The sequence below is a fragment of the Filicampus tigris genome, chromosome 3, assembly GCF_054856515.1.
Source record: "Filicampus tigris isolate MCC_2025a chromosome 3, RoL_Ftig_1.0, whole genome shotgun sequence".
NCBI classification, from domain to species: Eukaryota; Metazoa; Chordata; class Actinopteri; order Syngnathiformes; family Syngnathidae; genus Filicampus; species Filicampus tigris.
In genome coordinates this window covers 14,729,521-14,751,552 of record NC_141219.1, presented here as the reverse complement: position 1 = coordinate 14,751,552, position 22,032 = coordinate 14,729,521, and the positions used below count along the sequence as shown (strand labels likewise).

Genomic DNA, 22,032 nt, shown 5'->3' with positions numbered 1-22,032 from the left:
CAGTGGGTGTGGCAGTGGGAAGGGTCATGTCTCTTGGACCTGCTGACAGGGTCCGGGCCAACGTCCTCTGGCTCAGAACCGAGCCTTGTGAGTTGTAGGCGTGAAGCCTGTACTGGTAGTAGGTGAACGGCTGTAAGGAGGGGCTGGCATCGAAAAACTCTAGAGGTCCACTAGACCAAATGAAAACCAGCAGTTCTTCCTCTGTTTCCATTGGGGACCTGACAGATCAGAATTTAAAGGTACGGTAGGTAAAAAAAAAAAAAAAAAAAAAAAAAGGTACTAAATCAGACCAGACCAAATTAAGTGGCATTGTTTCAGGATGTTCATGATGTATACTTGACTAATGTAAAGCAGAATCATTTTTAATTACTTCATTACTCAATCATTAAGTGTCCCCATGGCGGATATAGAAAAATGCTTGTCACTTTGAGCTCATAAATGTACCTATGCCTGCATTAAAGGGGGAGGCTAGGCTTCAGCTCACCTAATGAGGACAACCACTATAGAAAGCGGATGGATGGATTTTTGTAAACATAAATGCACTTAAAACACGATGGCTTGGTATGTAGTCAAGTGTTTGAGCAGTGTTTCTGTGCGCGAGAGAGCGAAAAGACAACTATTGTTACTTTAGTGGCTGTCTGGCTAAGTCTCATCATGCCAGGTGCGTCAGAGTGCGTATGTATGCTCCTATGCTAATGTGTGTTTCCTGAGGATTTAAAGGGCTTAGTCCAATCTGACCCTGCATCCAGATCACACACTCTTTGGTCAACAAGCAGAGCGCGACCTTCGATGCGACTTAAAACACACAGTGGCACATGCACGCACATAAGAGAGGGCTACGCCTCAAGATAGATCTCACCAAAAACTTTGAGGCTAATCTGCACCAGATTCACGTCTTGGTGAAGTTATGTGTGATACACACGTAAAGGAAACTTTAACTCATTCACTGCCAGACATTTTTCTTTTACCTTAACGTTTGAAAAAAAAAAAGGAAAAAATATAAATACATTCCTGGGATTGAATGGCTGCACTGTGAAAAGACAAAAACATTTGTCAATGGCAGTGAATGCGTTAAAGTGTGGTGTTAGATTTGGTGGAAGTTCCACCTGGTGATTGTAGCAATACGCCATCATTCAAATATGAAATAAACGTAGTATTGTTGTTGTTTTTTTTTTTTTTTGTGAGTTACCTGTATACATGGTAGGAGGTGATGATGCCATTGGGTTTTTTGGGGGGGGACCAACGGATCTCCAGGAAACTTGCACCAGCTGCTTTTACCGAGGGTGGCGATAGATGTTCTGGCACAGTTTCCAAAGTCCGAACATATACACCATCTCCTACACCGCACCCACCTACACGGGACAAAAGACAGTTTTGTGACATTTCCGAAAAGGTCGCACCAAGAAGTCATCTATACAAACCAAGTCAGTAACCCCCACAAATACAGTCGAGACACAGCGTTCTCCAAGCACAAGAAGAAAAATGAGTTGAACAATAGCCACACTGACCTTAATGTCATCTAACCTGGTTGCGATTACACAAGAGACAAAAGTGACTCAGGAGCCCAACTTCTCCACATGAATTTACTGCTGAATTAGCGCCACATGGCCACACAGTTTTCAAAATCTTTCAAGAATCTTGACAGACTTTAGCATAGCATGTTCGTGTATAGCAGACGCCGACAAAGATCGAATAGATGGAAAATACAAAGAAAAAGGTTTTCTTTGCCATTGCCCTATTAGTAAGTTAATTCATTGGTAACTTGGGATCTTACACTTACCACTCTGACAGGCCTGCACACGGACATAATAAGCAGTGAAAGGTTGAAGACCTTTTACAGTGAGGTTGTGGTCTTGGCCTGCGGGATGCATCGTGGCACCTTCACTTCCAGGGTTCAACAAGATGTTGTAATTGACAGGTTGGCTAATGTTGAATTGAGCTGGGAAAAAAAAAAGCATAACAAACACACACAATACTATCATCAATACAATTTCATAACCACAATACAATTTCCATTGAAAGCAAAGGCAAATATTATATTGCAGGGAGAGCTTCTAAAGAAAGTTGCCAAAAATACACAAGCCCTGAATAAACATTTGGTAGCTAATTTAATTCAGTGTTTAACCAAGTCCCCTTTGTCCCTATTGCATATATTTACCACAAACATTTTTCAACTTGACCTTACAAACTCTGCTTTATATTTTGTCCTGAAACTGCCAGGTCTTAACTGTGGTCATACAACCAGGCAATGTATACAGAAACACACTGACCACGCATACTCAGAGACTTTACCAATATTCTCCTTGGAGGTTTTTACATAATTCAGGCCAACTGTATTGTGATGGGTAATTCAACATTCATGAACTCTGGATATCTTTGAGAATGAACTGATTACCGGACAAATGAAAGACTTCAATTATTCACCCCCCCCAACTTACATATGCACACATGCACCTAGATGCACACACAACACACACTTCTGTCTGTGGTAAAATGGACTTTTAATATTAGCACGCTTACAGACCAAACACACAAGGGATATTTATGAATATGCCACCTTCTCCCCTATTTAAGTCTGATGTGTGATATTCAAGTTATTTCTCTGTCAAAAAGTATACTTATACACTCACACACAAATACAACCACAATGAAGGAATTTATTCTGTCACTTTAGTAGCCATACGTCAGCGCTTTGACTGTTAGTTTATGCATATGAAGATGCAAACACATGTGTATGTATGTACACACAGACAGGCACACTGGCAGAGAGCGAGGCGCGCACACACGCACGCACCCCCCCATAACACACACACACACGTCAGAGACACTCCAGACTCTGGGCTCTGGGAGTTAACCAAGCGTGAGAACCCAGACGATATTTCCTCACCTTTAAAATCAACCCATAATGACAATAGAATAGACCTGCCTATGGAAATATCTCCGCTGTGATATGCACAGACACACACAAACACTGCAAACACACCCAAGCAAAACTGCACACAAAGCCACGAGCTCAACAAAGTGAAGTGTCTGCGCTGGTTGGCCCTATAAGCAGTTTCCGAGATAGGAAATCATGCTAATGAGACCTTAATGAGCAGCGATAGATGGGTTAGGGCAGACAATCAGTAGCCCATAAGCATGAAACTCAGACCAAAGTGTATGCTACTGTGTGTGTGCACAGGTCCCGAGAGGCCAGAAGGTGACTAGTAAACTACTTTGGGATTTTGTTTGTGTTTGACCTGAGGAAGAAGTGATTCAAATGGGCAACATTCCTGCTCTGTATGCTGTGATGCATGGAACAATTATTATTAGTATTGTAACAATTCTGACAATGAAATTACAAAAAAAGTGAATCATTCACGGATAATATAATTTTAGCAACAATGAACACGCTCTAACACAGCCCAATGCAATTATTTACATTAAGATTTCAATTTGTCAACCGGATTGCCTTATTTTTTTCCAATTCAACACATACAGCAACATTTCAAACGTTTTCCTCTTTTCTTATTGATGTCTGATAATGGTGTCTATGACAATGCTTCTTCACTCACACACATCCATACCTGTCATAATAAGACAAATATGTATTTCATAGTTAATTATATCATTAAACACCGTGACAACGGTGACTAATTTGCATGTCATTTTGATGAAGACCCTGTGAAAATGACCATCCATCTGTTTGGACTGTTACTCACCAGGAGGGGTCCAGACCAAGGAGATGGAGTGGGGGCCGGTGACTGTCACATTGTGTGGGGCTGGGATCCCAATGGGGCATGAGTATGGTGTTTTTATAACATATTTGTCACTCAAACCAGCGCCACCGCCTGTGATGGCCTCCAGTTCATAAACATACCTAAAGAGGAAACAGTGGCAGAGATGATTGTAATTTACAAAAAAGGATTCCCACAAAACAATTTATTTCTATATATAGAAGTGCATGCTTACGTCTTATCTGAAGTGTGTTTGGCTCATTAAACGTCTGTCTGTTTTACGTTGGCTTCACTCATGTGAAAGTAAGAGATATTTTCTTTCTGTGTGCCCTTCATTCCATTATGGTGTTCCTCAAAGTTCTGTTCTCGAGCCACTCTTGTTCTTACGGTAAACTTTTTACGACGGTACGTTGTTTAGCTGTTCTCACATCACTGAGATTCTCTGATTTGAGTCTGATTTCAGCCAACTACCATGAAAGCTAAACATTTTAATCCCTTAAATGTGTATTACTGACTTTACCGATGTCATCCATAGCCCAAAATGCGCTCCGCGCCGGTAGTGGTGCTGACAGCCGGGAGATCGACTCTGCAGTTGTTTTGAGTAACAGCATTGACTTTATATTTCACTTAAATCCCATTTGAAACATGAGGCATAAAGTGGACATTTATGGTGATTAAAAGTAATTCTACCACAGTTCAGATCAGCTCATTTTTTACGTGCGGTTATGACGTGACGTCATCTTTAGTGACGTCTCCATGAAATGAGATCCAAAAGCCTCGCCTCATCACTTCCCCCAAATATTGTATTTCTACCGACTACCGAATCGCTCCACTGTAGAAATGCCCCGGCAACTAGACCACGTTTACTTGTAAACACAACCTCGTGAGTGACGTCGTCTCTTCTTCTGCGCATGCGGGTCACTCTAGGGACGCATGTTCACACACTAAAGAGACCGAGGTTCCAGTTATAATGTAATCTGAACGCTTATACAAACCCCCCCCCCCCCAGATTTTTTTTAAAAAGACGGCAGTTTACAGTCCTGCGTAAAGATGAAAGTGACTCCCTACAGCCCTGATTTGCAGACACTGTGCGCAGAGATTCAGGAGCAGAAGTCCAGGTTAACCAGGTAAAATAAACCAGGTAAAATAAATATTCAGACAATTATTTTGCAAAAATTTAGGCTCATTGTTCAGTTAAATAGTTTTCTTTTTTCCATTGTATTTTTAAATTAAGGCATTTTTGTTTGCTGGATGGATAATTTAAGTTAATCTTTTTAATTCATTTGAAAGAGACCTTCAACTGCGATTTTTTTTTTTTGTAAAAGTTCAAAATGTGTTCATTTAATAAATAAAATAAAAACTTTTGAAACTGAACTGTGTGGATTTCAGTGTTTTCTTTTCCGTGGAAAAATGGTCGAAATGTCACTTTGAAAGTTAAAGGTTGCCAACGCAAGGTTGCAAGATGACCTTAACCATCATTTCCCAGAGAGTATACGTCTTGAAAACGTCTATATCACTACATAGTTTACGTTACCTAAGCGTTACCCTCAGCACACAAACCTTGTATTGATCAAGAACAGAGTTGCTCAGTTGGTTTATTTTCGATACAAACTAGATTTCGTTTGTCACTTGAAGGTATTTTTTAAATGCGCATGTGAGGGGACCACCAGTGACAGTGATAAAATGAGCAAATCTTAAAATAATTATCTATAACTCAACTCCCTCAATATATACAGCACCTCAGCGAGCCTGCTTGAAAATATTCAAGAAAGTTGGTTCAAAATGTGATACTTTTAACCTGAACCAGCCTTGGGTCTCACATTACATCTATTCTTTCTTCACTCCACTAGCTGTAGAAGTCAGAGTCAATTAGAAGAGCTTGTTCATTACTCTTAAGGCATATATAACCTCACCCATGGCAACATTTCGGACCTTCACGTTACTCATTCAATTCATAGAGTGCAACACTCCTTAAATCATTTTTTTTTAATCATTATTGCACAATAACCACAGATTAACCTTTATTTCACATTCTAACGTGCTAGTATTCTTCTGTCTCTGTTTGCTTCAACCCCAGTTATTTTCTTATGGCGCTCTTATTATTCTCCGTTCCTTGAAAAGGGCAGTGTAAAAAAGATAAAAGCTTTACTTTTCAAGAGAATGATCAAGTAAACATCTCTCTCTTCATCTTCATTGTGCACTTTTCCATCGGTCCCATCGCCTCTACCGGCACGCTTGCTACACCTCTCTCGGCCATGACATCATAAGATGGATTTCCCTTTTAAGAGCGTGCGGCTGGCTGACGCTAAAGCTTACATTAGCTGTGTAAGTGGGCCGCCATTTAACATTAAAAGCCTTTAATTTGCTATAAACTCAAGCACACATGCATTAATAGGCGGCGGTGCTGGGTTATTGTTCCTGGGCTGAGCATTTTAAACAGGAGGCCATTACCGCCTCAGCGGAGGGTTAGAAGCCAGTCGGGAAAAAATGTATTAGCTATTCGTATGTGCACACTGGCATGAACATAAAAACATGAAAAATACACTCGACAAAGAGTGATGGAAAGAAGAATAGAAGTAATGAAGAAAGAATGAAACTAAATTTAAACACATTATCACAGAGAGATACTTGCTTCAACACAAACACTGCCATGACATATCAAAATAAGATGACGTGCGTGCGAGTGGACTATTTGCGGCCGTTTCACAGCGGTTGTGTGTGCAGGTGTGTGTGAGTGCCTGTGTCCTGTGGGGTCCGCCACAGGGAATAGGTTAATTCTCTCGTCATCTTAGACACTTCCTGGAGTGCCGAAGCAAAGTGACAGCTAATCAACATTGTCATAAATAATCAATGGCCACTTGGAGCAGACTCGTGCACGCGCACAAAGTCATGCCTGGACACACGAGTCAGCTTAGATAATGGGGCCGCTGCTCCCGGTGTAATTCTCCGTTGCGCGGCTAAATTGGGAAAAGAAGGAGGTTGGAGGAAGGGAATGAGGTGAGAGCGAGAGGATGGGAAGGGGTAAAGTGGATATTGGGAAAGGGGCTGGGGGGGGTTTAGGACTTGGATGCCTTCTGGCAGACAGTATGGAATTAGGGAAAATTACACGTCACACACGCACAGTCCTTAGATTCTTTGTCTGTTGTACATCTACATTAATCATTGTACACCATGCTCTGGTTTTGCATCTATCTATCTATCTATCTATCTATCTATCTATCTATCTATATATCTATCTATCTGTTTATCTATCCATCCATCCATCCATCCATCCATCCATCCATCCTCAAACACAGAGAGAAGATGGGGAAAACAGGTGCGGGGAGCGAGGGTATCACTTTACACGCGCTATAATTAAAATGGCCAATCCCTCTCGGGAAGAGGCACAGATTAATAAAGGTTAAATGAAAATAAACAAATACATAAAAATCCACGCTCTGCTGCCGTCTGAAAGCAAAAAGTACGATCAGATTTGTGATTTTACTGCGTAGGCAACGTGTGTGTGTTTGCATCCTTGGCATGTCAAATATTTGCACATAAAAACATACAGGCACAAACAGACATATAGAGAGTGCAGTCCTCAGAGGGAGACACAGATGGACCGATAGCTGAGCCTTTAACGCAGGGTCACCCCGACTAAGAATAAACATTAACATGCATGCAAATCTGCAATTTAATTAACAATGAAGCTACAAGTGTAGTGTGGTTTTGCAGGTGCCGTGTTTATGTACCTGCGGTTTGGCAGGAGTCCAGCATCGGTATAATTCTGGTCACGGTGGTCCCCGGTAAAAATAGTGTGACCGCCCCTGCGCAGTCTGTACCGGGTGACCAGGCCATTGGGCCTGACGGGCGGATCCCAGAACAACTCCACCACAGATGTGTTGATGATCACGTGTCTGGGCCTCGACCACACACCTACGGGTGGAAAGAAAGCACGGGAAGTCGTTAATCAGTTGCCGGGAATCGGACATGGGCCGTTGGAGAGCTTTTGATCGGGCACATGTAATTCTAAAAACAAAATCTCAGAGGAGCTGTTATAAAAAGCTCACTTAACCCACACACAATACAGTACATAATATTAAACATAATTGTATCGTGTGTTTGATACATTTTGTACGGCAACTAAGGCCCGTGATAAGGACAAGCTACCCCACCGCTGCTGTGAATTATTATTCTCTTTTAAATTCAATAATGCTTTTAGACTCTCACAATAAAAATCTTATTTGTGCAGCCTGAGAAAACACAGCCTGATATCATTTTTAAGTGAGAATTGCACCACTTGGTTTGTATTAGATATTTTATGCTGTGACATTTAATTATGCACAAAGTGCAGTTTATTGAACAACATGGGCAACAATTCATTTTGTTTCAATGACAGAAAAAGACAAGACATTATTCTTCATGAGCTCAGAGAGACAATGAGTAAATCACATCCACTCCTGAAGGATTTCGGCACTTTTGAAAAATAATAATTTATGATAGTTTCATGATGTAAGTCCATTTTTTCAGTTTCCAATTAAAACGGTTTTCTGATGATCAACCCACGCATCTTAGAGAATAGGTTACTGTAAATTACACACTTTTAATTAATTTAAGTTGATGTGATTGATTTATGTGGCGGCGCCGTCAGTGACATGAAGACACTGGAATAAGTGGAGGGAGGGGCTTGAAGGGACAAACGAGTCACAAAAGACATTGAACGCAGCACGAAAAGATAATATAGAAAAGGGTTCGACACTTAACTCATTCACTGCCAACCATTTTTATACCCTGCTTTACCCTACCACGGTGAAAAAAAAAAAGCAATTTCGTACATGGGACTGAAGGTATGGGTACTTAAAACACATTAATATCTGCCACTGGCAGCAAATTAAATGCAAATCTTGAAATATTTAACACTCACAAACCGTTGATTTTGCATAGCACAGCTAAAGAGGCGGGAGTGATTATGTATTAAGAATTAAAAATAAATTAAAAAAAAATATATATATATATATATATCCCAAAACATCCAAAAATTGAAGGTAGAGTTGATTTCCAACATGAAATATAAAGTTAGGGAATTCATCGTAAAATAATATGCACATTTAAACATTTAGTGTGCACTTCTTCCGACTTGAGTGTCTGATGGAAACAAAATTGTGTGTGCGCACGTGTGTATGTACCAGTGGGGGGGGCTTGCAGGGTGCGTCCTGCGGAAGGTGAACTGATGCCACATCCCACAACTGTGCAGGCCACCAGCACAAAAGTGTAATCGGTGAAGGGCTGCAAACCTACAGCACATCAACAGGATGATTCATATGTTAAACAGTTTACAATACAAATTACACAGAACACATCCCTTTTTGCATTCAATAGACAGCATTTTTCTTCATGAATGGACATGAAAGAAAAAAAAAAGCCATATAAGGTGACGAGAGCGCAAAAGTAAGAAAGAGGACCATTTTCCCTACATATCCGTTCTCTCGCATTGAGTTGCCCCGCCCTCTGCGTTTCTGCCACTCTCAACGGATGGATCCATATCAGTCCGTGCTAAATTATGCATGCCATAACTCAATAATGAAACAACGCAAAGACGGGCAGCTGCGGCGCTGACACGGGATGGAAGCGGTCTGACGCTGTAATGTCATCAGCTTTTGATCTATGATAATTATGATACCTTGGTATGCGTTTAGGCTCCGGCGTCCTGACATGATTTATTTATGGGCCCCCTTGCTCTGCAGTCTTAAAGAAATCACATAGTCACTTGAGTGGAACTTTAAGTGTATATGAGATTCATTTGTGGGGAAATTAAAGTGCGGTTTGTATTTTAGATAATACATTTGAAAACTTTTGAGTCTTCCGTCATTATTCCTTGCTCTTGGTGCACAGTGGGTGATCCAAACGGCGAAATGCAAATGCTACAAGGTGTGATGGGACTTGACTGAATGTTTTATGGTCATTCACTTAGCAGCGGACCGCATACAACAGCGAGCAAATCAAATTCACGACAAACGAAAAGGCGTAAAACAGTTTCAGCTCAAATAATGACACCAACGATAGACTGTGGCACTGCCGCCAGCTTTAGAACTATGAATATGATCTATATTATACATATATTCATGTCAAGCAATAAATAATATTGATTTAATAGATATACAAAGAAAGAGTGAATCCATTCTTAAATCCCAAGCGGTTTAGGGACATGCTTTAGAATGATCTTTCAAATATACAGTACAGTGTCTGACTTTCTCCTTTTCCATTCTCACAAAAGGACTCTAGACTTCAACATATCTAATAAGCTGCATAAATATGCACTTTGATATTGATTAGAATGGAACAATAAAACATTTGATTGAGATCATTTAATCAATGATCTAACTAATCTGCTGCTGGTCCTCCCCACAGTGCATGTTTGGTGGCTGGGGGGACAGAAAAGGACACCCGACTGTGCGACTCAGTTGCTAGTCGCACTCAGCTGGTGTGGACACATGCGACACTGAGCACACGCACGCACACACACACACACACACGCACGCACACACACACACGGATAACGCACAGCGGAGAGCTTCACCACAGTTTCCTCACGTCGCTCTCGACTGCTTGGCCTGCTTAACATGCCTTGTGGGCCCCCGTGCTTAACAACCACTGATCAATGGGCATGTGTGTGTGTGTGTGTGTGTGTGTGTGTGTTCTCACTATTGGTTGTGTTTGGGTTAAATAAAGAAAATCTGTCAACCGGGTTTGAATCGTAAGGCCACGTCGCACCATTTAACTGTGCAACTAAGCATGTGTGTAAGTAAGCGTGTGAGCGTTGGAGCATCGTAAATGTCTCCACTGCTTGTAATGTCATGTGGTTCAACGCTGAATAAAGCAGCAAGCACAGAATCCCTCAACAAATGTCAGTCAATTAAAACATCACATGTAGTCAAGTGAATAATGCAGAGAAATACAAAATAGAGTACGCTTGGCAGGGGCTTCAAATCTGACAACAATTCAAATACAAATTGTGTATATGCAGAGTAGGTGCGTGAGAAAAGATGACAAGCGGACAAAGTCACATGCTAATGCTACAATCAAAACCAAACAATGATGCCAGCTGCTCTGCCTTTAACTTGATCAACTTCATGTTTGTGCTTTCTACTCAACACGCACAAGGAGGACCTTTATCACTCATCCTAAAGAGGGCAGTGTTGTTCTGCTGGTGAACCACTAGCGGGTGTGCGTGTGCGTGTGTGTGTATGCACTTTCCTACATGCATTCTTGTGCTTATATGCCTGATTATGGAAAGGGAGAGAAAACTTCAATCATTTTAACAGTGATCACCAGCAAGTGAAAAGTGGGTGGAGGGCATTGTGATGCCAGCGGGATAAGACAAGACTGACATCCCAAGGTGTGCCGGTGTGCATGCGTGCGTGTGTGTGAGAGGAAGAGAGAGCGATTAAAAGAACTTTGACAACATGCTACATACTGTATGAGGAAGGTGAAGAAGCTCGTGGCTTAATTTTTCTAACTTGATTTATGTGTGTGTATGTGTGTCGTGGGAGGAGAAGGCAATATACAAATAACTGATCCAAACTGGAATTTTATTGACAGTTTGCCATTGTTTGTTTGCTTCGGAGAATATGATAAGAAGATGGGGCCAACTGTCAGCCTCAGACAGACGACGTGAGGGTGAAGGCGGCAATGGAGGGAAGCAAAAGCACAAATATAATGTATATGCTTGTGTGTCCGGAACAGCGAGAAGGTGAGATTTCTCTACTCGGATGATGAGTGGAATCATGATGATGACAATGAAGGAGAAAGGAGGGAGCAAGGCGGGAGGGTGCTTTGATAACACCTCTTCTAAATAATTAAGAGTTTGACTTCCTGTCTGTGGCTCTCTGATCTGTCTCCAATGGAACACTGAGAACAGAATCACACATACACACATATGGTCGTAGAAAAATAGCAAATACGTGCAAATCTAAATGAAAAAAAAAAAAACAAAAACAAAAAACATTTAAATATCATTATATGATTTTATGTATTGTGCAGAATTGTAATAAATGTTAGGGTAAATATGACATATGTACAGAAAATAAAGTACTGTATTTAATTTCATATTATTTAAGTTAATACACCTCTCCAAGGTCATTATTCCGGCTTTTCTGTCATTGTACAATTGGGAAATTACACACACAAACACGTGTTTGCTTGATATGCCTAAGTTCATTTCTGAAAAACAAGTTTCTTATTCTTGATTAAAATGTAAATGTATGTTGTTGGTTTTTTTTGGGGCGGGGGGTTGCTGGGGCTTGATGTGTTTGAAATGAATTAGTTTTGTTGTTTATTTCACAACAAATACTTATGTACTTCAATATTTTGAAATCCTTATACAGTATCTGGTGTTTAGGGTTCTTTTGGTATGCTAAAAATATAATACAGTACATGTAGCTTTGAGTGTAATTTGTTACGACGGATGTAAGCTATCAATAAAACTTCCTCTTCCTTGTCATTTTTCCAGTCAAGAAGGATGGGCAAGACGTGAACAGGAGAGAGGGGATGAAACCATGTCATTGTTGTTTCTTTATGTACCCAAAGTAGAATTCATGGGCAGGTCACAGTTTTTGTTCTACTATGTACGGTACATCACTGACACTGATGAGAGAAATATCTACACAACTTGGCACACGCACCAATCAGAGCGCACACTACGGCCAGCCATAAGAAAAAAAAAAGCATGAATAAATAAAAGAACATACTCTATTCCCTGCCGTTGTGAATTAATAATGAGCCTACAAAAGGCCAATTAAACACATGATTAATGCCATAATCTATATAATTGCAGGCAATCATTCATTGCAAGCTAATGATGGCGATGCTTAATATCGATTCACATGGGGTACCTTTGAACAGCAGAGCTTAATTTTGTCTATGAAGTGTCATCATTGCAAACAGCTAAAAATGCTATCAATAAAGAGCCATTTCGTTGCTTTTCCTGAAGCAAATCATTGAGCAACAGTAGGCAGTAAAATGTGACGTGGTAAGCAACTACTATGTCCCAAAAAAAAAAAAAAAAAAGTAATAAATTGCAATGCAAACTAAAAATTTAGTGCGATACTGTAGATATTCACATGAATCCAATGTGAAAATTGCTGAGTGATGCAATGTAAAAACCAACATTTTTATACTCAAACAACATTTCAACTGTGTGAAGAATAAGGAAGTGGGCTTTTACATTATAGTAATAACTTCTCCTCAAATTTCACTGAAAACATTTCCATTTCTTATTCACTCTATTTGAACATGCCATTTTTAATGGAGACTACTATATTGTGCAAAGTTAATCCATTTCTGATTTTGACGATGGTAACTGGAAATTTAATTTTAATGTGTTAAACAACAGATGAATATAGTTCACAGAGTATAACAAAGTTGTGGTTTTGAGTGTGCATGGGTCCTGGCAGCCTAACACATGAGGGTAGTACAGTATTCCCATTTCTGTTTGGCATTGTTTGCTTTGCGTCACACAAGCACACACACAAACACACGGAACATCAACAGGGCCACTATTGGCTGCCGGCAAAGCTGATGCCTGAGCAGAACGCCGATGAGAAAGTGCTCCTAAACTTCAGCTTCAAAATTGGCCATGACTTGAACTCTTCATGGGGTGCATTTAAACACTCATTTGCAACATGACTGAATAGCCGAATGAGGAAATGACAGCTCCGGGTGTGTTTTTTACTTCATCAAACTCAATATGACGGAAAATGTGCACCTGCCGTGCTTGTGTACTGTACACAGCTTTTCTCATTGTTTGTAAGGGGTTGAGTCTGATTTAGGAGTTAGTTTTTGCTTGTGCTTTGCATTCACATGTGGACATGTGCATGTGTATGCGTAAAGGACTGGACAAGAGTGTGAGCGGAAATCAAATGTATATTCGGTCATTAGATGGCTTCCACCAAAGCAGCATACATACATAAATGCATGGCAAAGATAGGGGAGAGGAGAGGAGGGGAGGGGAGAGGAGGAGTTGACGGACAAGGAGACGGTTAAGAGATGACAAAGAAAAGAAGGGAAGATGGAAGAGTATTAAGGGGAGTGACTCGAGGGGGAAGTTTGTGTTGCAGGGACAAGGAGATGGGAAGAAAAGAGGCAAAAGGAAACAAATTGGTGAGTGGCAGAGTACAAAAAGATGATGACCAAGGAAGAAAATGGCAGGAAGGCAGTGAGACAAAGCCAAGCTACTAAAAAAAAAAAAAAAAAAAAAAAAAGAACGTGAGATAACGACAAACTGTTCCTTACCAGTCAGTGTAAAATTCCCGGGTGCCTCAGTGTGTGTAAATATAGTGCCAACACCGGTCTGGTTCAGGTGATACCGCTGCACTCTTCCATTGGGACGTGCAGGTCGGACCCAGCTCATGTGAAGAGAGGAGGGGCTCAAAGCTCTTACTGCTGGGGAATGCACCCCCTCTGGGACTCCTTGAACTGTTACTGCCACCATCTGAACACACAGAGGACAGGAAAAAAGAAACCATACCATTTTAATGTGTCTTTCCGATTATATATGGTTATCTGCAGTGTTGGGAAAGTTACTTCCCCAATGTAATATATTACATATCGCTAGTTACTTGCATGTGAAAGTAATACGTTTCTTTACAATATTACTGTATTTGTAATGCGTTACTCAAGTTAGTTACCATACTTTTAAGTTACTTTTTTTTCTTTTCTTTTTAATCAGGGATTAATTTACCCGCGACCCTCGTGAGGAGGAAGCGGTATAGATAATGGATGGATAGATGAATTTATTTAATAATGATATTGACACTTTAAAAGGAAAATGAAAAAATTGCCACCATACTGTAGCTGGTAAAGTTAACTTGTATTTGAGGATATTAACTATATAGAGTGGGCTATAATAAATGTTTGACTATGGTGGGAGATCACTACCTTTGATCAATAATTGTACCAAATATTAATATAGATATTGGATCTGATATTTTGCCCAGTAAATAATCTCAGACTGTAAACCATAAATGAAATTATCAACATACTCAATTTAATTAACACACAAATATCATTGATATACGATGTCTAATTGATAATTGGTCTAACAAAACAAGTAGTAGTAGATAGTTTAGAAATGGCATGTGTAAAAGGAAAAATATGTATTGATAAAGTAAAAATTTACCTGACCACAGTTTTTTCAAATAAATAGATCAAAATAATTTAAAATTCAGTCGGAGACAAAGGTTCGAGGTGACTTGAACAAAAAAAGAGAAATAATAAACGCGCGCATCCGACTAATTTAATGGGGCGTATTGTAGTTTGTCCGATTGATGCTGCCGTAGCGTGATGTCATTGGCCACCAGACGTCTTCGGTTTAGAGGCTGACGATTTGGATTTTGATTGCGAACAGCCAATCAGAATGACGACTGTTTTCATGCTGCAATTGCTAGCACAAAATTCATTAAAATCATATTTAAAAAGCACAGTGACTATATTTCTTCACAATTTATTTACTTCTTTTTACTTAGGGTTGTTCCTGCTTGTATTTTGAGTTCAACAATAACGTGTCAAAACAAACATCACGCATGGGAGAGAGACCAAATGGACAATCATGTCCATTTTGCTGCCAAAGTTCCCAGTGAGTACAGAAATGTTGATTGTGATAATTGGGTTAGTAAACAGCTTGCTCTGTTAGTGAGCTAGTAAACTGCTCTCCTGTTAAAATTATGTGATCAAATGTATGTTGTGGTCTTGAATTTGAAACTCGTTACGAGGCTGTAGTAACTGTAACAATATTACACACATTTTTAAAGGTAACTTGTGATATTACTTCAGTACTGCCTAAATGTAATACATTACATTTGTGACATGTAACATTTGTAACAAACATGAACACATCCCAACGGACTCTAATCTAATAAAGCCCCTTTTCTAGTACTTATAAGACCTTTATTGTCTGTTTTGTTGGTTTGATTACAAATGTATTACCTAATTAAGTCTGACTTTTTTTTCATGTAGAAAGATGACAATGACAAAGATAAAGTTCTGAAATGTACTGATTATAGGTATACTACAAAGTAACTTTAGGAAGGGAATTTACAACTACACACCCAACTGTGCAATTAACTCATTCTATCCCAATGACATATTTATATGTCATTTCACAGAGGGTCTGAAAGTCTGGTACTGAATGAGTTGAAACTTTATCGTCAGTCATAACAATAGGCCGAACATTAGGACAAATGGTGGTTGGTTTTGTTTGAGGCCTACAAGGTAACGCTACTGTTGCGGTATCAGTAGTCGCCTGGCGGATGAAAGTGAGACCATACAATCGCTGGGTAATCTGCTGCTAATGGCAACGGGGATATCCTGCCTTAATAGACTGTCACGGACACTTCCCCCACCTGTCCTGAACAGTGCGATGCAATTAGAACACTGCTACTACATCTAGAGAGACGCTTGTGCGCTGCCACCCAAACACAAACGCATGTTTATGTACACGGAAACAAAGAATAATAACGGCTTCAATATATTGGTCAAAACATACAAAAAAGTCAAACATATGATGAAAATGTATTTATATATTTTTTGCAATATGTTGGCAGTTTTGAGGATTACCTAATTTCATTTAATTTGAATTAAAATAGTTATTTCTTATTACGTGTTTTTTTTTTTTATCTTGTGTTTTATATTGTTTTTTTCCACGGTTTTATGGGTCATTCCATCAAAAGGTGCCATTGCATCCCCCAAAAATAAAATATATAGGTGTTCAATAAAAATAACTGAAAAATACTTTTTTTGTTTCAATTAAAGGGGAAGTCAACCCAAATGTTTCCTTTACAAGAATATGTTCTATGCTTAATATATGCGTTTGTGGAATATGAGTTTTGGAAGCAAATCCACCCTTTTTTGTACATCTCTGGGGGCGGCCATTTTGCCACTTGCTGTAGACTGAAAATTATATCATAGTTGCTCCAAGCTCTGCTTATGACCAATCATGGCTCACCTTCCGAAAACAGACAAGCCGTGACTGGTCGTTACGTGAGCGCTGAGCAACTGCGATGTCATTTTCAGTCGAAAGAAGTGACAATAATGTCCCATCACTGGCCAGCTATTTTTGGAACAGGACCACGGGCTACTACGGTCCTTGAGGACTAGCTGGTGCCCGCAGGTCCCGCATTGGTGACCCATGCCCTAACACTCATACCTTCTGAAAATGGCGAAATACAGTACTTCAAAAGTCACATGGTTCAAGAAAAACAAATCTGACTTCCTGCCAGTGAAAATGCTGGTGATATTCATTTCATATTGTGTATTCTTCAGGAAGGGCTGGATAGTGCATTACAATATTTCATATAAAATCACACCGTCAAATCAATAGGATTCTAATCCCTAATTTACTCGTGATGTCACAGCAGTAGAAATTGAGCAATTTAGGAAAACGTAAGAGAGGAGGGCTGATTGTCACCAAAGAGAAAAAGTAGTCCAAAGTGTGCAAAGAGGAGCAGGGTTGAGAGTAGAGAAGAAGCAAAAGTAAAGACAACAGCTGGACAACAGTTGACGTTCCTATCACAGGACTGACAGCAGACAAATGGCAGAGGCAACAGGACACGAGTGTTTCAAGACAAAGGAGGACCAATCGCTCTTCCAACCTCTCTAAGTGACCACCCGTATTAGATCAGCACCTTCTGTTGTCGCGGCAGGTGTGCACTTGAGCGTGTGTCTGTGTCTGCTGGTAGGCAAGCAGCCCTGTGTGTGGATGCCAGGTAATTGCAATGGTGGATTAGGTTAGCCCACCTTGTCCCATAATTGGGAATGTTTGGCCAATTTTCACTGGTGTACAAACTAATCCAAGTCACTCCCATTCCACTCTCTACTGGGACAGTGTGTGCTGGGTTCTGTGCTTCTCATGTGTGTGTGTGCGTGTACTACAGAGATTGAGTTTGTTGTTTAACTGTGCTTGCTTACTGGAGGTGGATGCAGGGCTCTCCTGGTGGTCATATGGCTGGATAGTGGGATGGAATAAGGGAATATCTATTATTTCTGACATAGACGTTTCTGGGATAACTACACAATTATCATGTACTGGAGCCACTGAAGTTGACAGGTTGAACATGTCTAACGCCTCAACATTTTGAACTTGAAACCAACATGCTTGATGTCAGGGAATGAATGAACTCTGCTGCAGTGGTTTTCCTTTATCTCAACACCCATTTCAAAGGAAGGAGAAGCCTTGACATGAGGTGTTAATATAAAACATGCTAACAAGAGAAGAATACAGAATTCAAGGTATGTGAATTAAGGAGACTTAGCATGACACACGTTCAAAGCAGAACGATTCCAGCATCAAAATACGCAATTTCGTGCAATCAAAGTTAAGGTAGAGTGCATGAGTGTTTTAAACATTTTTCTAACACTTTCTTGTTTTGTTTTCAACACATTCATGTGTTCAAAAGATTGTATGATGGTCACAGTTTGATCCTGGAAAAGACCCAAAAAATGTAAATAGTTGGTTGACTAGCATTTGCAAGAGGAATTGTGTTGAGTGGTTACACTTTGTGATTAAAAAAATACACACATACACACACACACGTGTAAGGGCGTGCTGGAGCCTCAGCTCAGCTGTCTTCGAGCAATAGGCCAGGTACACCCTGGACTGGTTGCCAGCCATGGCATAAATAGACAACCAACCATTCACACTCACATCCACATTGTTATGAACAGATCCGTCCACAGAATTTCATGTCGATCAGTGAGTGTGTTGTCAGGGGTACAGTATATTTTATTTTTTTTGACAGGGGGATGACTTTGGGATGTCTCAAACACATTTTCACCAGGATCACTGTCTGGTGCTCGGGGCCCTGCACTAGTGAAATCTTAATGATTATGGCCACACAAAATGGGACAGTGTTAGCAAATAAAGTGTGGCTGACATTAGCAAAAACCAACAAACTCATTCCAAAAATGGTTGCACTCATTCATTCACTGTGACTAAAAATGACAAACCAAACGCTGGATGAGGAAATAAATAGAACATTTCTGTTGATGCATCTTTCACTATTTATCTATTTAACCATTTATCCCCCTCTCGTCTATAACCATCGATGCTATCGTTATTCAAAGTCCTCATTTATTGTAAACATGAATCTACTTATCATCAATTTATCTAGAAACCCAAGTTGAACCTAACAAAAGTTCCATTAGACCATCTTTATCCTCCATGCAGCCCTCCTGGTGACTCATCGGCCTTCTTTACATAACTTTTTGCCAAATAATAATAGACGTTCAATCAGCTATAAAAGCAAGACAGACACTTTTCAACAGGAGCTTTCATCTGTGCTAAGCCGGCGAAATTAATTGTTGTGTTGATATCAGCTCAGCTACAGCTCGAGAGATAGCAGACGGGAGTTACTGTGTGAAGCTATTATGGATGCTATCACAAACATCAGGTGGACTCAGCAAATCCACAGCCTCACATACTGAGGGGGAGCACGAGTGGCATGGTGTTCTGACAAGGAAACAGCAAAACATCCATAAAGTGTGAAAATATCGCATTATAAAAGAAGCAAAGCTGAAAATATATTATATGGACAACCTTATTATTACAGAGATCAGTAAAACAAGGATGAAATGAGGAGAATTCTTTGAATTGAATAACCCAAACAACAGATTAGATAAGGGCAAGCAAAAGACCAAGACAAGACCTGCTACCTCGACCATCTTGTGTCGGATATCGTTCAAGGATGCTCAAGAATTTGAATGCAGACCTCCACCAAGTCCTAAATAAACAACAAAAAAGTTTGGAAGAAGGACCTTCTCAATGCAGCATAAACTCCTTTTAACTAATATTGAAAACCAACAAGAGCATAACTTTTAGGCCACTACAAATGGCCGCCCTCCAGGCCATCCCATAAGCGCAGAGCTTCGAGCCCCGTCGCGTGTTCCATTTGCTCTTGTCTACGCGGAGCTCCGAGCCAGCCGCGTTCGCATTGTAAAGCCATTTACTTATTCATTCCCACCACTTCTCCATCTCTTATTTATTTTCCACATCTTTTATAAGCAATTCTTTTAAACAGTGACTCATAAGTGTTTGGACTGAAACACTGCATTACTTAAATGCCTTGTGTTGCAGGTTACATTTAAGTGAAAAGTCTGGCAAGACTGTGACAAAAAAAAATGCAGTTGGATGTTAAAATGTCAGTAATCACAAGTTGTTAGACTAAGTTATAATTGGGTGAAACTTGCGCTATGCTCAATAAATGTTTGTTTTTCTAACAATATTTGATTAAAATAAAACTAATTTTCATCACAACTGCAAGATGGTATTTTTAAGTATCGGTACTCGGTATCAGCAAATGTCAAATCTTAAATTGGCTACTTGTACTCAGACTCCGTCTCAAAAAAGTGGTACCGGTGCATTTTGAAAACAAACCCCGAGCGTTCAAGAGGGTTCTCGCTTGGATGGGTAATTGTAAGCCTTTACAGGTAAGTCCAGTGGAAGAAGTATGTTCCGTCACTTCACGGGGCCTCTAAAAATGATAAAAATGCAAACACAGTCTTACCTTTGTACTATCAGTGCAACCAGCCCTGTTGCAAGCCCGTAGCTGGTAACTAAATTCCTGGAAAGGTCTGATCCCACCCATATCTGTGAAGCTGTTCTCATCGCCACGGTAACGCTCTTGTCCATCACGCAGTATCACATAGTGGATTATGACTCCTAGCACAAATGGAAAAAAAAATAGCAGAGAGATGATAAATATTTCATAGATTTAAAAGATGAAGCATCTTGAACCAATCAAGTGCGAAATATCTGCAAAAACACATACCATTAGGTCTAGCAGGTGCTTGCCAATGCCACTGGATAATGTCACTCCGTTCACCCAGGCGTCTCCATCGAGGTGGGGGCACTCCCCATGGTTTGTCTTCACTGGTGGTCACTGTGATAACATCACTGGAGCTTCGGCCAAAGCTGTTCCAGCCCCTCACTCTGTACCCGTAGGTGGTGAAGGGCTCCAAGGCAGAATCTACGGGAAGAGCAATGAATGGAATGCAACATTCCGTGTAGTAATGGCAACGGGAAGTTTATTATCTCAACTGCAAAGAGCACTAGGTGTTTATTTGACGCAAGCCATCTAACTGAAATAAGGACTTTCTGGTTGGGATAAACTATACATTGTAATTTCTGCAAAAGGGTTGACAAGTAATTGTTATAAAGGAGGTGAAATAGGTAACTGCATATATGGTATGACTTACAAAAACAAGATAAATTGTAACTACTGTAAAATCTTGTGAATAACAGGCACCCATGTACAGAGGTAGGTAGTAACCAGTTACATTTACTCCGTTACATTTACTTGAGTAATTTGGGGAAATGTTGTACTTCTAGGAGTAGTTTTAAATCACTATACTTTTTACTTAAATCCCCTCCGCGTACATAGGTCTCTCTCTCTCTGTCTCTCTCTCTCTGAGAAAGGCACATTTATTTTGTCAGAGACCTGCGCCAGGCTCTACCATGTGACTGTGTATCACCAATCAAACGTAGCCGTATGGCCGTATAGCCCTGCAGTCTCGTCACGTGATCATATTCAACTTCAGGTGCGGGAAAGAGTTGTTTTCGGATGAAACGGCTCGAAAATGTCACGCAGCAATGCTGACTATGCAGACACAGAAGAGGAGATTCTTTGGGAAAAATACACACATGCACACAGACTGAAACACACGCACACACGGACACACAGTTTATACAAGTTCATGGGCTACTTTGTTGTTCTGCCTGCGGAGCCTGTGGGAAGAAAAAAAAGTACAGGGGCTGAAATTTTGTGCTACTTGTGCTTAATTTAAATGATTATTATTTTATTGGGCGGCACGGTGGTCGACTGGTTAGCACGTCCGCCTCACAGTTCAGAGGTCGTGGGTTCGATCCCGGCTCCGGCCTCCCTGTGTGGAGTTTGCATGTTCTCCCCGTGCCTGCGTGGGTTTTTTCCGGGCACTCCGATTTTCTCCCACATTCCAAAAACATGCATGGTAAGTTGATTGGATACTCAAAATTGGCCCTAGGTGTGATTGTGAGTGCGGATGTTTGTCTCTGTGTGCCCTGCGATTGGCTGGCAACCAGTTCAGGGTGTCCCCCGCCTACTGCCCAAAGACAGCTGGGATAGGCTCCAGCGCGACCCTTGTGAGGAGAAGCGGTACAGATAATGGATGGATGGATGGATTATTTTATTGTTTATTAAAGTACTTGAATTCACCTTAAGATTATTTGAAGTTATTCTTTAACTAAATGTAATTCATTTTATTGATTGGATGGACTTTAATTTGCCTGAAGATGATTTTGTATTTTCAT

General features: G+C 40.4%; 1 protein-coding gene across 8 annotated transcripts in view; it reads right to left on the bottom strand.

Moving 5' to 3' along the window:
- The window catches only part of ush2a (Usher syndrome 2A (autosomal recessive, mild)), a 188,645-nt gene that overhangs the window by 27,723 nt on the left and 138,890 nt on the right, over nt 1–22,032 (bottom strand). For all 8 annotated transcript variants that reach the window (XM_086025800.1, XM_086025798.1, XM_086025799.1 and 5 more), the window contains 9 exons: nt 20,516–20,713; nt 20,252–20,406; nt 13,986–14,184; nt 8,882–8,989; nt 7,448–7,631; nt 3,702–3,859; nt 1,781–1,939; nt 1,190–1,352; nt 1–218 (listed from right to left, as the gene is read on the bottom strand). In XM_086025800.1, coding sequence (XP_085881926.1) covers nt 1–218; nt 1,190–1,352; nt 1,781–1,939; nt 3,702–3,859; nt 7,448–7,631; nt 8,882–8,989; nt 13,986–14,184; nt 20,252–20,406; nt 20,516–20,713 — 1,542 coding nt within the window. The remainder of the gene's footprint in view (nt 219–1,189; nt 1,353–1,780; nt 1,940–3,701; nt 3,860–7,447; nt 7,632–8,881; nt 8,990–13,985; nt 14,185–20,251; nt 20,407–20,515; nt 20,714–22,032) is intronic.